A 16,161-nucleotide genomic window follows, 5' to 3' on the forward strand; every position below is an offset into this window, starting at 1 on the left:
GACCAACCTAGGAACAAACTCATTGCAATAACACCCATATTTTCAGTCTGGCAGTGGTGCCCTGCACACTTCCTGACAGGCTATAAGATACTTAAAATATTCCCTTATGTCCACAAGGGGGCAGTAAGTACACTAAAGAAGCTATAATGTGTGTAAACCAAAATCAATCCCATTCCAGTAATTTGACCCCATGTCTCTCAGGCTTCCCTTTATATCAGCTTCTCGGCATTGGATCTATCTTAAGCACTTAGTAGAACACAGGGAATAAGAAAAAACCCATCTTCTCCATCTTCAATAATAGCTTTTATAATATAAGTGGGACATAATTATATGGATTTCAAGAGGCAAATAAAACAAAACAAAACCATTGTATAGCTGAGTGTGCTTATTTTGAACAGACCTAACTCAGAGCTTCAGAATTACATGATGTTACATAATAATGACAGCTTCCTATCACCGCTGCTTTTCAGAAAGTCATACCTGAAGTGAAGTGTTTTTAAGGTTTCAAGTCCAAATAAACATAACTGAAAACTGCAGATCATCAAATGGCTGAGTCAAAGGCAGGTTTACCGCACTTTCACCTCTGTGAGTACACGGAGCCTAGAGCTTGCTGACTGTCAGAATTTAACAGGCTCTCACACTGGTAAGTTTCCTCCATATTGTGGTCAGTTCCCTACCAGCCCAGCTTCCACAGCTGCACACTCTATGTGTGGATTCTGGGTCCAGAACAGGAAGAGGCAGAGGGCAGCTAAGAAAAGAGCCCCTGGAGGTTCTGGCTTGAAGTGTTTTCTTGAGAGTAGGGGCGGAGGTCTTTTCCTCCTCTGCAATTTAGAGCTCTTGGGAAAGTCTCTGCAGGGTTTTCCCAAAGCAAGAAGTTGGCTAAAGGCTTGAGAACTTTAAGAAACAGCCAGAGACAAGGTACATTCCTCCTGCTGCGGCTGGAGTCTAAGAAGTGCTGATTTCAACATTCTCTGCATATTCAGATCTCAGTCAAGACCTTCCCTCCCACCTTCACTGTTTTCGTCTTCAAACCTTTAAGTAGACACAAATGAAGAAATAGATAGGCCAAGAATTTTTTTAGTTAAAAAGTAAATTAGAGAAATAAAGTCATCCTTAGAAGAGTCTTCTTAAGACCCAAGCCAATTTCAAGCACTTGGGAGTTTACAGTCTGTGAAATTCAAATTGCTCCCAACCAGGGATCCACCTGACAGCTGTCCCTCCCACCTCCACCCACACCCCCACTCCTTGCTCCCCATGGTACTCAGGACTGGTGGTAGGAGAGATGGAGAGCTGGAGATGGTAGAAGATGAACCTCTAGCAGGCACTATACATAAATCACACACACCCAGAAACAAAAGCAGTGACATGTAGCAACTGGGAATTTTCACTGCATTAAAAACTTTCTAGCCAGAATATATATTTTCTGAACCACACAATAGAAATCAGAGTTGGAGCTCAAGTACCAACTGAAATGTATAGTCTGGAGCTTCTCAGTTGCCTAACACAGTAATAGCTCTCTACATCAACAAGCCATCAATCACCTGCACCATGGACACACACAAGGAGCAGGGTGGTGGGTTCTTCACTCCTAACTGCTGCCAAGCTGGGCTGGAGCCTGGCACGTGAGATGGGATGCATCCCACAAGACTTTTCCACGAAGCTGGCACATCACATGCAGTCATGCATCTTGGTCCCCTCTGCAATTCCTGAACTATTCGAGAGGACAGCCTCAGTATTTCTCCATCAGTATTATTAGGGAAAAAACTCAGATTCTTTCCTGGAACACCAACTCTGACTTCATTCACACTCATCAGTACCTTGTCTCCAGCCTCTCCCGTGTCCCTTCCTTGCTCAACCCTTCCTTTGCCTCTGAAGAAGGGCTCAGGTCAGCCCTGGAACAAAATGGGAAAGACCCAAAAATAGAAAGGGGAAGAGAAAAGCAGAGGGTCACTTAAAATACAAGAGATAGGAGCAGCAAGCTTTCCATTGAGAAGGAGCAGAATGGCTGAAACAGGGAGATGAGGAGGAGGATGGTAGCATCAGCTCCACTCTGAGTGTCTCTCTCAAAGTGGGAGGTCAGTGTCTGACAAGGCAAGAACCACTAATGCCAAAAAGTGGGCTTCATAATTCTTAATTTAACCATTGAAACAAGACAAAGTTGCAGAAATCAGGAAGAAAATAGCTCACATCTACTGGTGTGTAGAGAAAGGTGCAGAAACTCTAGAAAACTGGTAAAAGAAAATGGAAAAAAGAAAAAGCCACCAGACAAATGAGTTTGGAAGGTAAGAGGAGCCACACAGCTGCTTCATTCACTTGGTATCGCAGCCAGCTCAAGGCCACAAGAAGCAGAACAGCATAACTTGTGTTACGTATGCTTCCAACTTGGGGAAGACAAACCAGGAGTCAGGCAATCAGGAGTGGCATGCATTGCTTCTGGAACAGAGAAAAACTCTTGCTACCTATGGAAAACTGACTATCTTATGATGGATTCATAATGTATTCCACTTAGGGATTCTACCTCAACTTAGTCTTTCATTCCCTCCTCTGGGTGTGTGATGTAATATTACTCTAATTCTGCAGTTTGTATTGGTAATATCCCCCTCACCTCAGTGAAGTCTAGTTCAGTGTTTAGCAAACCACAACTCATAGGTTAAGATGTTCATACATTTTTCGATGGTGGGAAAAAAATCAAAAGAGGAGGACTAAGTTGCATAAAATGAAATCGAAGCGTCAGTGCCCCTAACAAACTGTTATTGGCACCCAGTTGTGCTCATTCATTGTACACTGTCTATGGCTGCCTTTGTGATGAAATTTGGGCAGAGCTGCCATGAAGATAAAGATCCTGCAAAGACTATAAAGTGTGCCGACCCCTTGTCTAGATACCTGGAAACTTAACAGTCCTACCTTTAACCCTAAGTCAGTCAGACCTCTCACTCCAAACCATTAACAGAAAGTTTTTCATAAAGTGGGAAGGACTTCTGAAAGGTGACCCAGAAGTTTGGGCTTACTCGGAGAGCTTGGGGGTGCACCCAGCAGGGACTCACCAGTAGAAATGCTCCTCCACCATCTTGGTCACTGCTCTGGAGATGGCTCTTTCATGAGGGCCAAGGTTCTTGTTTAGATTCACTCCCAGTTTCTCTTCCAGAAAGTCAATTATGAATTCAGTGCCAGAAACTTTTTCATGATTATATTCAATCCAAGGCATTTTCCCTTGAGCAGAGAGCTTTCCACCAAAATAGTTCTAAAGTAGAATATACATTAAAAAAGAGAAAAGCAAGGTTGTATTACAATTTCACTGTATGATTAACAACCTGCACTCTTCAAATGAGTGAACTCAGCACATAAAACACTTTAAGACAATAAATGGTGACTAGGGGGAAAAAAACTAGTTTCCCTCACATGAAGATATCTCTTTACTCCCACAGATCCTACCGTGGCCCTGTCTTATTATGGGAAAAAGAATAAAAGACCCAGGGGGGCAAACAGGATAGGGTGGACCGACAGTTTGAAATGCTCCTGTAATACAGCAACTGTGGAAAAAAAACCATGAAGAAACCTGTACTGACTAGGCTAGTGACCAAAGACCTCAGCTAAAATCTAACATCCAGAATAATGCTTAATCCCACTACTCTGCAAACAAGTGGTCCCAGGGTTCTAACACTAGGTGTAACAAAGTGTGTACCCTAAGTCAGCTAGAGTGTCTCTTAAAAATCTAAGTGACTGGGCCCAACCTAGAGCTGTGGATCAGAATCTGGGGAGGGTGTCCTGTAATCTGTGTTTTGATCAGCTCTTACTTGATATGTACCTATACTAGATCTTCCCAGTGTCTCTGAGGACTCTGATCCCAGAATGAGGGAGAAGGCACACATTTTAGGAACATCCAAAATTATACAGTGACATTTGCTTTCCACTGTAGAAAAAGTAAGGATCTTAACTACCTTGATAGAGGGCTTCCTAGGGTGTTAATTTCATGTGTTCAATCACTTTTCTCAGCAAATCTAGATCATTTAGACTCCAAAGTTGATTGTTAAAATGGAATCAATTTTTGTGGCTATGCATTCCTGATTTATTGAATTGTTACAAACTCTTCCTTGTGTTTCCTACAAGTAGAAGGTCACATGCTTGGATATTAGAAAGTGCTGTCTGGATCCTATGGAGGAAATGGAATTCTCAAACACTCTAATGAGGATGTGAAATGACAAAGCTACCTTAAAATCATTTGACAGCTTCTCAAACAGTTAAATATATACCTGTTTTATAATCAAGACATTTCACTCCTATTTACCAAGAGAAAAGAAAGGATATGTCTATGCAAAAACACAGACATAGAACATTTATTTGCAATTACCAAAACCAGGAAAATTTTTAAAAACCCTCATGCCCATCAAGAGATAAATGAATAAACAAATCTGTTATGCCCTGACAATGGAATTTGAGTCAGTAACTAAAAAAAGGGAAAAAACTCTTGATACCCACCACTTGAATGAATCTCAAAATAATTTTGCTGAGTAAAATTAGCCAGACAAAATGTCATTCCTTTTATACAAAACGTCATTCCTTTTATACAAAACTAAAAAAATGCAAACTAATCTATTGTGAGAGAAGGCCAGTCAGTGATTGCTGGGGACAATGTGGGGCAGGAAGGGGCATGAAGAAATCTGGGGGACAGTGGGTATATTCACTGTCTTGTCACAGTGATGTTTTCTGGAGTATTTACATATGTCAAATTTTATCCAGCTATACACTTTAAATACGTGCAATTTATTATATGTCAATTACATATGCATAAAGATTTTCTTTAAAAAAAAAAAAGAGAGCATTAGATGAAATTTTATGTACAGGGGTCAGCGCCATGGTTCATTTGGTTAATCCGCCTGTGGCGCTGGTATCCCTATGGGCGCCGGATTCTGTCCCAGTTGCTCCTCTTCCAGTCCAGCTCTCTGCTGTGGCCCGGGAAGGCAGTGAAGGATGGCCCAGGTCCTTGGGCCCTGCACCCACATGGGAGACCAGAAAGAAGCACCTGCCTCCTGGCTTCGGATCGGTGCAGTGCCGGCTGTAGCGGCCATTCAGGGAGTGAACCAACGGAAGGAAGACCTTTCTCTCTGTCTGTCTCTCTCACTAATATTCTACCCATCAAATTAAAAAAAAAAAAAAAACAGAGAGAGAGAGAGAGAAAGAAATTTTATGTACAGGGGCTGGTATTGTGGTGCATTGGGTTGGACATCTGCCTGCAATGCCAGCATACCATATGAATACCGGTTCAAGTCCCAGCTGCTCCACAACTTCTTTTTTTTTTTTTTTAAGACTTATTTATTTGAAAGAGTTACAGAGAGAGGTAGAGACAGAGAGAGAGGTCTTCCATCTGCTGGTTCACTCCCCAGATGGCTGCAATGGCCAGAGCTGTGCCGATCCGAAGCCAGGAGCCAGGAGCTGCTTCCAGATCTCCCACGTGGGTGCAGGGGCCCAAGGGCTTGGGCCATCTTCTACTGCTATCCCAGGCCATAACAGAGAGCTGGAAGGGAAGAGGAGCAGCCAGGACTAGAACCAATGCCCATATGGGATGCCCACGATTCAGGCCAGGGCTTTAACCCACTGCGCCACAGTGCCGGCCCTAAGCTGCTCCACTTCTAATTCACTGCTAATGTGCCTGGGAAAGCAGCAGAAGATGGTCCAAGTGCTTGGACCCATGCACCCATGTGGGTCAGCCTGGTCGTTGTGGCCATTTGAGGAGTAAACCAGTGGATGGAAGACATCTTTCTCTGTCTCTCTCTCTCTGCCTCCCTCCCCCTACTCTACTTTTCAAATAAGTAAGTCTTTTTTTTTTTTTAAAAAGACGTTATGTACACTAGTCCTGCATATCTTTAAACTATTTTTTTAGGGTAAAGGTCAGCCAGCTGGTTCCATCAAGGGCCAGAAAGTAACGTTTTAGGCAGGTCCTAAGGTCTCTTGTCCCGAAGACTCTGTTGTGCAGTCTTGGCCCAAGAGCAGCCACAGACAATAGTAACTGTGAATCAGCGTGGCTTGTTCCAATAGCTGTGTGAGACACTGACACTTGAGGTTTATAGAATGCAAAACATTATGGAGCTATTGACATACTTCCTCGCTATTTAAAAATGTAAACATTCTTAGCTCACAGGGCTGATCTGGCCTACAGGCCATATTTTGCTGACCCCTACTGCCAAGGCCATCCATGTGTCCTCCTTTTCGCTTAGAGAAAGAAAATTAAAATGAAGGAACCATCTGGATCAAGCGCTAGACAAGAAGATAACTCTTTGCAAAGGTGCATTAGTGGGGCCAGCACTGTGGCATAGCAGGTAAAGCCACTGCCTGCAGTGTCAGCATCCTATATGGGTGCCAGTTCAAGACCCGGCTGCTCCACTTCCAATCCAGCTCTCTGCTGTGGCCTGGGAAAGCAGTAGATGATGGCCCAGGTCCTTGGGACCCTGCCCCGTGTGGGAGACCTGGAAGAAGCTCCTAGCTTCAGATCAGTGCAGCTCCAGCTGTTTTGGCCATTTGGAGAGTGAATCATCAGATGGAGGACCTCTCTCTCTCTCTCTCTCTCTCTCTCTCTCTCTCTGCCTCTCCTTCTCTCTGTGTGTAACTCTGACTTTCAAATAAATAAATAAAATAAATTTAAAAAAAAAAAAAAAGCAAAGGTGCACTATGACAGAAGACTCTGGGAGGAACCCCTCCAAGAGGAGCCCTGCTCAAGTCTCCCTTTCAGGCCTGGAACACCAAAATCTGTGGAGATGGAACAATGACAGCTTCTTGTGAGAGATCTCAGGGATTAGCAAAGTTGTTCAAGGTGTTGTTTACATGTTCAAGATGTCCTTGTCCAAATCATACACAAGACTTCTGTGTGCCTTTCCCAAATGCCAAATGGTATATCAAAACAGATAAAATGGATAAAAACAGAATGTAAAATTTCTTAGTCTTTCTCTGTTGTCTCACAGTTACGTTTCTTGGGTATAGTACGATGGTCCTTCAAAACCTTTGTGGAAAAACAGAATCCAAGGAAACATTTATTTTACTGCAAACACTTTTAAAATCCTATGTACAGGGAATTGTCCAAAATGTCATGAAGTGGGACCATTGCTGTGGCGTAGCGGGTTAAGCCACCGGCTGCAGTGTCAGTATCCTATATGGGCACTTGTTCGAGTCCTGGCTACTCCACTTCTGATCCAGCTCTCTGCTATGGCCTGGGAAAACAGTAGAAGATGGCCCAAGTCCTTGGGCTCCTGCATCCGCATGGGAGACCCAGAAGAAGTTCCTGGCTCCGGGCCGGCGCCGCGGCTCAATAGGCTAATCCTCTGCCTGCAGCGCCGGCACACCGGGTTCTAGTCCCAGTTGGGGCACCAGATTCTGTCCCGGTTGCCCCTCTTCCAGGCCAGCTCTCTGCTATGGCCCGGGAGTGCAGTGGAGGATGGCCCAAGTGCTTGGGCCCTGCACCCCATGGGAGACCAGGAGAAGCACCTGGCTCCTGGCTTCAGATCAGCCCTGTACGCTGGCCGTGGCGGCCATTGGAGGGTGAACCAACGGTAAAAGGAAGACCTTTCTCTCTGTCTCTCTCTCTCTCTCACTGTCCACTCTGCTTGTCAAAAAAAAGAAAAGAAAAGAAAAGATTGGCTGTGTGTGAGGGTGCAGGATGTGGCTGGGTCTTTGGATAGTCACTATGGGCACCTCCACACGCTCAGGGCTCTCTGATATCCTGCAGGATCCGGGCTTATACTGAGGACTGTACAAATCATTTGTGCAGTTCTTGTGGCAGTGTGAACTTATATTCACTGGGACTAGTGATCAGGTATTGGTCTCCTTGGAGAAGAAGAGTGTGAGACTAAGCCAATATAACAGATTAAACCTCTCCTTTGATTAAAAAAAAAAAATTTATCAACTTGGATGTCACCTTGAACACTCCCCGCATCATGGAGTACTGAACAGAGCTCCTTGGCCACACCCAACACATGCCTCAGGGTACTCACTGAAAGGGCAAACACTCCACTAATCCACAGAGGCATAGTCCAAAGATAAAAGCCATCACAGGGGGAAAAAAATAAACCAACAAGTATCTCCAAATGCTTAAAAATAAACACAGAAATTCAAGAAACAAGAATAACGAAGATAATATTACACCTCCAGAGAAATACAACACTGGAAATACTACAATGTGAAAAATAGAGATTGGAGAAAAGCCAGAAACAGAATTCAAAAAAATTGATCATGCTGGCGCCGTGGCTTAACAAGCTAATCCTCCACCTTGCGGCGCCGGCACACCAGGTTCTAGTCCCGGTTAGGGTGCCGGATTCTATCCCGGTTGCCCCTCTTCCAGGCCAGCTCTCTGCTATGGCCCGGGAAGGCAGTGGAGGATGGCCCAAGTCCTTGGGCCCTGCACCCACATGGGAGACCAGGAGAAGCACCTGGCTCCTGGCTTCGGATCAGCACGATGCGCCGGCCGCAGCGGCCATTGGAGGGTGAACCAACGGCAAAAAGGAAGACCTTTCTCTCTGTCTCTCTGTCTCTCTGTCTCTCTATCCACTCTGCCTGTCAGAAAAAAAAAAAATTGATCATAAGATTACTTAGAAATAATCAGAAGCAGGGCTGGTGCTGTGGCATAGTGGATAAAGCCGCCACCTGTGATACTGGCATCCCAAATGGGCGCCAGCTTGAATCCTGGCTGCTCAACTTGCAACCCAGTTCTCTGCTAAGGCCTGGGAAAACAGTGGAAGATGGCCCAGGTGCTTGGGTTCCTGCACCTATGTGGGAAACTCAGAAGTTCCTGGCTTCAGATAGGCCCAGTTCTGGCCATTGTGGCCATTTGGGGAATGAACTAGCAGATAGAAGACCTCTCTCTCTCTCTCTCTCTCTCTCTGCCCTGTCACTCTGCCTTTCAAATAAATAAACCAATATTGAAATAAAACAAAAAAAAGTCCTACGCAGGGCAAAAGTTTAAAAAAAAAAAAAAGTGATCAGAAACAAAACCATGAATTGAAATCCACACGTAACATAAAAAATTTTCATTTTTCCCATGAAATTGAGATTTTAAAGAGAAATCAAAATTAAATATCAGAAATGATGAATTCACTAGATCAAAATAAAAAATGTGGTGGAAAGAAGAAGAAGAAAGAAATTAGAAAACTAAAAAACAATGTTAGAGATTTATGGTATACTATCAAATGACCCAACATATGGGTTTTAGGAGTTCCTGAAGGCATGGCAACAGAGAAAGTCTAGATTAGACGCCCCCCTTTTTTAGTGAAACAATTATATAAAACTTCCCTAAGAGAAAGAAAAGGACATCCAAGTACAGGAAGCACACAGAATTCCTAACACACATGACCAGAAAAGATCCTTGTAGTCAAAGAACACCTTGTAGTCAAACTCTCCACAGTAAAACATAAAGAAAAGATTCTAAAATGTGCCCAAGAGAAATGCTAGATTACTTTCAGAGGATCTCCAGTTAGACTCACAGTGGACTTCTCATCAGAAACTCTATTGGCTAGGAGAGAATGCAAGATACATTGCAAGTCTTAGGAGAAAAAACTGTCAACCAGGAATACTGTACCCTGCAAAGCTCTCACTTATGAATGAAGGTGAAAGAAAGACCTTCCATAACAAACAGAAATTGAAAGAATGTCACCACTCATCCAGCCTTACAAAATATGCTTAAAAATGTGCTACACACAGAAACACAGAAACATGGTCATCATGATGAAAGAAGGTGAAGGCAAAAAATCTCCCAGTAAAAGTACAAAGGAAATCTAAACTAAATAGGAATATTTATGGAATAAATATTTCTTGAGTGTAAATGACCTCAACTCTCCAGTTAAAAGATACAGACTGGCTGAACGGATTAAAAAACAAAGCTCCATTTATTTGTTGCCTACGAGAAACACACCTAACCAACAAAGATACATGTTGAATTAGAGTGAAAGGATGGAAAAGATATTCCATGCTAACAGAAACCAAAAAAGAGCTGGTATAGCCATCCTAACAGCAGGCAAAATAGACTTTAATACAAAAACTGTTAAAAGAGACAAAGAAGTACACTATGCAATGATTAAAGGATGAATTCAATAGGAAGATGTAACTATTATAAATATATACACACCTAATTACAGTAATTATAATTACTATTATATAGCACCTGGCTATTTAAAAGAAATGTTAATGGATCTAAAAGGAGATATAGACTCAAATACAACAGTAATGGGGGAGTTCAATACCCCACTTTCAGCAATAGACAGATCAACCAGACAGAAAACTAGCAAGAAAACAACAGTGAATCAACAAATGGACCTATCGGATATCTACAGAACTTTTCAACCTACAGTTACAGAATACACGTTCTTCTCACCAGTGCATGGAACTTTCTATAGGGGTAGACCATAAGCTAGCCATTAAGGAAGCTAGCAAATTCAAAAAAATCGAAATCATACCATGCATCTTCTCAGACGACAATGGAATGAATCTGGAAATCAACAACTCAATCATCTCTAGAACATATGCAAACACATGGAGACTGAACAACATGCTCCTGAATGAACAGTGAGTCATAGAAAAAATAAAAAGAGAAATCCAAAAACTGTTGAGGAACAGGTTCTTTTTTTCATACTATTTGTTGAACTCTTTACTTAGCATAGAGTTAATCTTCTGTGTATAAAGTTAATTGAAAACAGATTTTAGTAAAAAAGAAGAATGGGAATAGTAGAGGAAGGAAGGAGAAGAGTGAGAGGACAGGTATGGTGGGAGAATCACTATGTTCCTAAAGTCGTATTTATGAAATGCATTGTTTGTATACCTTAAATAAAAGGTTTCCGGGGGGAGGGGGGGACAATGCAATAAATAGAAAGACCAATGTTCTGCAAGAGTATAGATTTGGGCTATAAACAATAATCAAATGTCAAGATGTCAACTTCACTCATTTATATTACATTTTTGTACTCTATATATTAGCCACCACAAATCAACTAAAACATATTTATCAAAAATATTAAAAAATAAAAAGTAAAAATAACTGGCAGGACTACATGCAAATGAGATGTTGGTGATCTTTCTCCTTCCTCTCAATTTTTCTGAATGGGTTATATAACTTTGAAAACAAAAATATTCACTTTTATTATAATAATTATACTTAATTTATTAAATAAGTTAAAGAACTCCTGCTCTATTTTCATTTCAATAATTGGAGAATGACTAGCCCACTGTAGGTAGTTTCTACAAGTTATTTTGAGAAGAAAGATGAAAAGGTAAATTCCAAGCTGATATTTTCTTCCTGCAAGACTGTCTCAGGTGAGAATGATGCAGCCCCACATTTCCTACAACATTAGCAAAGCAGCAAAAGCCAAAGGCTTTGAATTTTAAAATCTTGTCCCAGGGATGGGCATTGCGGTACAGGAAATGCCAGTTGGGACACCTGCATCCCATATTAGGATGCTTCCAAACCAGGTTTTCGCTAATGTGCATCTTGGAAGGCAGCTTGAGTGCTTGAGTCTCTGCCACCCACAGGAGACCCAAATGGAGTTCCGGGCTCCTGGGTTCAGCATGACCCAGCCTCTGCTGTTGTGGGCACTTAGGGAGTGAATTAGTGGATGGAAGACATGCAAGACATTTCTCTTTCTCCCATTCTCTCTCTCTCTCTCTCTCTCTCTCTCTCTCTCTCTCTGTCTCTCTCTCTCTCTCTCATTCTTGCTCTCTTTCAAATCCATAAAAATTTAATAAACATTAAAAAGAACTAGTCCCAGGGACCACGTCATGGCACAGCAGGTTAAGCACTGCCTAGAAGGCCAACATCCTATATGAGCACCAATTGGAGTCCTGGCTGTTCTACTTTCAATTCAGCTCCCTGCTAAGGTACCTCAGAAAGCAGATTTGGCCCCATTATGTGGGTCCCTGCACCCACACAGGAGGCCCAGATGGAGTTCCTGGTTCCTGGCTTCCACCTGGCCCTGCCCCAGCAATTGCAGCCATTTGGGAACTGAACCAGTGGATGGAAGATCTGTCTCTCCCTCTCTTTCTGTAACTTTACCTTTCAAATAAATAAATCTTTTTTTAATTTTATTTTAAAATCTATTCCCATCTTTTATTCACTCTGTGATCTTGGCCTCCTGGGTCTCCGTTAATCCTCCCTGCACCTCAATTTCCTCACCTATAGTACGGGGTAATAATTGTTAGCATTAAGTGAGAAGATGAACAACACCTTAATTAGAAGTAGCAACACCGCCATCACTATCATCATTTTGAGCTGAAGAACCTGAAGCCTTAAGAGAGATCCCAGAGATAGTCTTTGATTTGCTCTAATGGTCAAGGAGCCCCAACTTATCAGCCAAATGTCTTTCTCTTTCTTTTTTTAACGATTTATTCATTTATTTAAAAGAGTTACACAGAGAGAGGAAATGCAGAGAGAGAGAGAGATAGGTCTTCCATCCAATGGTTCACTCCCCAATTGGCTGCAATGGCCAGAGCTGTGTCAATCCAAAGCCAGGAGCCAGGAGCTCCCTCTGGGTCTCTCATGTGGGTGCAGGGGCCCAAGGACTTGGGCCATCTTCTACTGCTTTCCCAGGCCATAGAAGAAAGCTGGATCAGAAAAGGAGTAGCCAGGTCTCGAACTGGGCATCCATAAAGGATGCCAGCACTTCAGGCCAGGGCATTAACCCACTGTGCCACAGAGCCAGCCCCATCAGCCAAATTTCTATCCATTTCATTCACTGCACCCTGGAGCTACCTTGAAACATCTTCCATTGGTGAAATCTGAACTAATTTGAGAATCTTGTGAATTATAACACATTGGGGAAAAAAAAAAAAACTTTTGCATGCATGATGTATCATGTTCTGTATAAACAATTACTTTTTTGGAGATGTATACTAAAATATTGTAAGATGAAGTGTCATGATTTCTACAACTTATTTTCAAATGATTTATCCAAAAAAAGTAATCATAAGTATGTATACACACACACACACATATAAAAAGAGACAGAGAAAGCAAAGATTAAGAGGGAAGATGGTAATGATTGGTGAAGCGCCTGGGGTACTCAATGTATTATTCTCTTGTCTGTAGCTTAGAAAAAATTGAAGAAAAAAAGATGAAGAGGAAAAGACAAGATCAGTAAATAAACAGAACATCAAAAGTTAGAGCTGGGGCCAGTACTGTGGCACAGCAGTTAAGCCACTGCCTACAAGGCCAGCATCTCATGACTGTCAGTTCAAGTCCTGGTGGTTTCACTTCTACTCCAGCTGTCTGCTAGTATGCCTGGGAAAGCAGCGTTAGGATGGTACAAGTGCTTGGGTCCCTGCCACACATCTGGGAGACCCAGAAGACTGGTCTGGCCCAGCTTTGGCCATTATGACTATTTGGGGAGTAAACCAATGGATGGAAGATCTCTCTCCATCTTTCCCTCTTTCTTTCTCTCTCTCTCTCTCTCCCTCTCTCTCTAACTCTGCCTTTCAAATAAATAAATATTTTAAAAGATTTCTTTTAAAAAAATGAAAACAAATGTAGTCACTCTTGAAGTGAAAGATTTTCAAAAAAAATTAGAGCTGAGAATTTGATAGAATTTCTTTTTTCTTATTTAAAGAGAGCTATTATATAAATTGCAGCATATGCTTCTTATACAACACCAGTTATGTCAAGTGATGTAGGTGTTTTTATGTCTATTTAGAGAAATATACGGAACAATGGCCAAAAACTATCATCAATGGTCATCTCTAGCTACCAGGACAGCAGCTGATTTTTACTTTCCAAACACACTTTTGTATGATTTTTTAAAAAAATTTAAGGACCATATGTAACCTCTATACATCATGGCAAAAAAAGAAAAAAGTAAAGCGATTTCATTTTTTTAAGAAATTTAATCATGGTCTGACATCTGGCTCAGTGGTTAAGATGCCACTTGGAACACATGCATCCCATATCAGAATGCCTGGGCTTGAGTCCCAGCTCCACTTCTGATTCCAGCTTCCTACTGTTATGTAACTTGAAGGCAACAGGTGATGGCCGAAGTTACTGGGTCTCACCACCCACCTTGGAGAACTAGTCCCTGCCATCACGGGTATTCGGGGAATGAACCACAGGATGAAAGATGTCTCTGTCTGTCTCTCTTCTTTTCAAATAAGTAAAACTATCTAAATTCTAAAGATTTCAATAACCATATCTGCAGGGCCTCTCTGCATTTTTTTTGCAACTTCCCATGAATCTATAATTACTACAAAATAAAGAGGCTTTTAAATTGAATTATCAGTTCTCATAGCTTGATATATAAAAATAGTAACGGTATCCAACATATTGGGCTAAAAACAAGTCTTGTGATTTCCTACTAGAGGTCATCAATTATTCATTCCCACCCCATTTAGGTTAAAAAATTTAAAAGCTTCAAATATAGAGCCATGATCTTAGGAATATGACATTTTAATCTTTTTTAAATGGCACAGGAAAAGCAATAGTGGGTGGAGTTCTCTGGGTCCATGAGAAAACACTTCTGCACCGACAGGTCCCAGAAACCAGCTCCCTGGCACCTCTCAGGCTCCACAGCCCCACAGCACCCCTGGCAGCCAGACAGCACCCCTAGCTACACCACAGGGCCTTTGCTTCTCACCAAGCACCTGCCACCTCCTGACCATCCTCTCTACTTACTTTCCAAAAAAAATCTCACATAAAGCAATCCTATTCATTTTTTAAAAAACATACACTGAAGAAACCATAATTTTGGAAGCGGTAAATGCATCCCTTCCCTGAGGCCCCTGGAAGAGCTGCAGGCTTCACAGCCATCCTCCAGTTGCACTCACTCAAAGCAACTGCTCTGAGATAGAAACACAGATGGCGAGGCTGCAGGTACAGACAGACCAGCAGCAGCCAGCGTTTACCACACGAAGCTGAGAAAGGAAAGGGCAGAGCAATCTGGCACCTGCTGAAACTGCTGCACTCCAAGGTTGGCTCCAGCAAGGGCGGAGACATGCAAAAGATCCTGAAAGCAGACACAGCAGCACACAATATTCAGGTTTGGGATCCCGATTGCCCAAAGCCATCACGACTAAGTGAGGCAATCTAGCCAAGAGTGACGATGGAATAGAGACAGGTTCCTTCCATTTCAGTGCCTCAGTGACACGTCTTCACGTCTGGCTGCCAACACCAGGCTGATCCGATGCCTTGGTGATTCAAGCCTTGTGTCTGTTCTTATTGCCAGTTTCTCCTGCATTGCTGCCATAGCAAGTCCTGCACAATCTTTCCCCTGCTCCTCTCTCCGGATTCACTCCTTGCATCCCACTTCCCAGTCATAAAGACTCTCTTCCTAAGACCACCCCCCAATATTCCCTCATTGATTCCCACCCCCAAGTTCAGTTTCAATGCCACGCCACCGGAATTCTTCCATGACAACACGTACCAAGTGGAAAGTCTATCAATCATCGAGTCCCAGCACTGCCATAGAAGGATTACTGCCAGCCCCAGCCCCTCTCCCAGGGACTCATGAGTTGGAAGGGCAATATCCTTAAGGGGCAGCCCAAAGCCTGGCTGAGCCCACCCCCTCCAGCCAGTGTTACAATCTAAGGAGACCACCTTCTCCTAACACTGCAGCTGCCACACGGAGGAGCCACAGCAGCCGGAAGGATCACTGTAGTTTGGAGATGCCCAGGGCACACCTCCTTCCTTATCCTAACCTGCCTCAGAGGCTCTCAACCTGCGGTCTGGGCATTAGCCCTTGCCCAGTACGAATTCTGAAATGGAGAAGCTGACATTCCTGCTCAAAGTAGCTCTTAACCCCAAATAATTGACATTTGAGGAGTACGCTATCCCAGGAGAAGGGCAATGCACTGAATAGACACACATGAAGTAGAATTATATGACCAAAGAATTATTTACCATAATATATACCCTCCAAGGGATAAAGGAAGAGATTAGTAATATGGGAGTACTTCAAAAATTCCATGGGAACTGGAATAAAAAGATGATTATTTTTGTGGAAAAGCAATTTTGAAATTCATGCAGAGTTTTTTCATTATATGAAATTTTCATGAAATTTTTGAAGATTCTTCCTATGCATGGATTTCAAAAATTTTAAACCAAAATAAACTTATCTTTTAATTCCATTTCCCATGAAGTTTTTGAAGTACCTAGTACAAACTAAGGGTATATATTAAGAAGAAAAATACAGAAGTTGAAATAAGGAACCC

General features: G+C 42.5%; 1 protein-coding gene across 2 annotated transcripts in view; it reads right to left on the reverse strand.

The window, feature by feature from the left end:
• FAXC (failed axon connections homolog, metaxin like GST domain containing) overlaps positions 1 to 16,161 on the reverse strand; it is an 89,023-nt gene that overhangs the window by 61,937 nt on the left and 10,925 nt on the right. For both annotated transcript variants that reach the window (XM_062187630.1, XM_062187629.1), the window contains exon 3: positions 3,045 to 3,241. In XM_062187630.1, the coding sequence (XP_062043614.1) occupies positions 3,045 to 3,241 (197 nt within the window). The remainder of the gene's footprint in view (positions 1 to 3,044; positions 3,242 to 16,161) is intronic.

The sequence above is a fragment of the Lepus europaeus genome, chromosome 3 (assembly GCF_033115175.1).
Source record: "Lepus europaeus isolate LE1 chromosome 3, mLepTim1.pri, whole genome shotgun sequence".
Taxonomy (NCBI): Eukaryota; Metazoa; Chordata; class Mammalia; order Lagomorpha; family Leporidae; genus Lepus; species Lepus europaeus.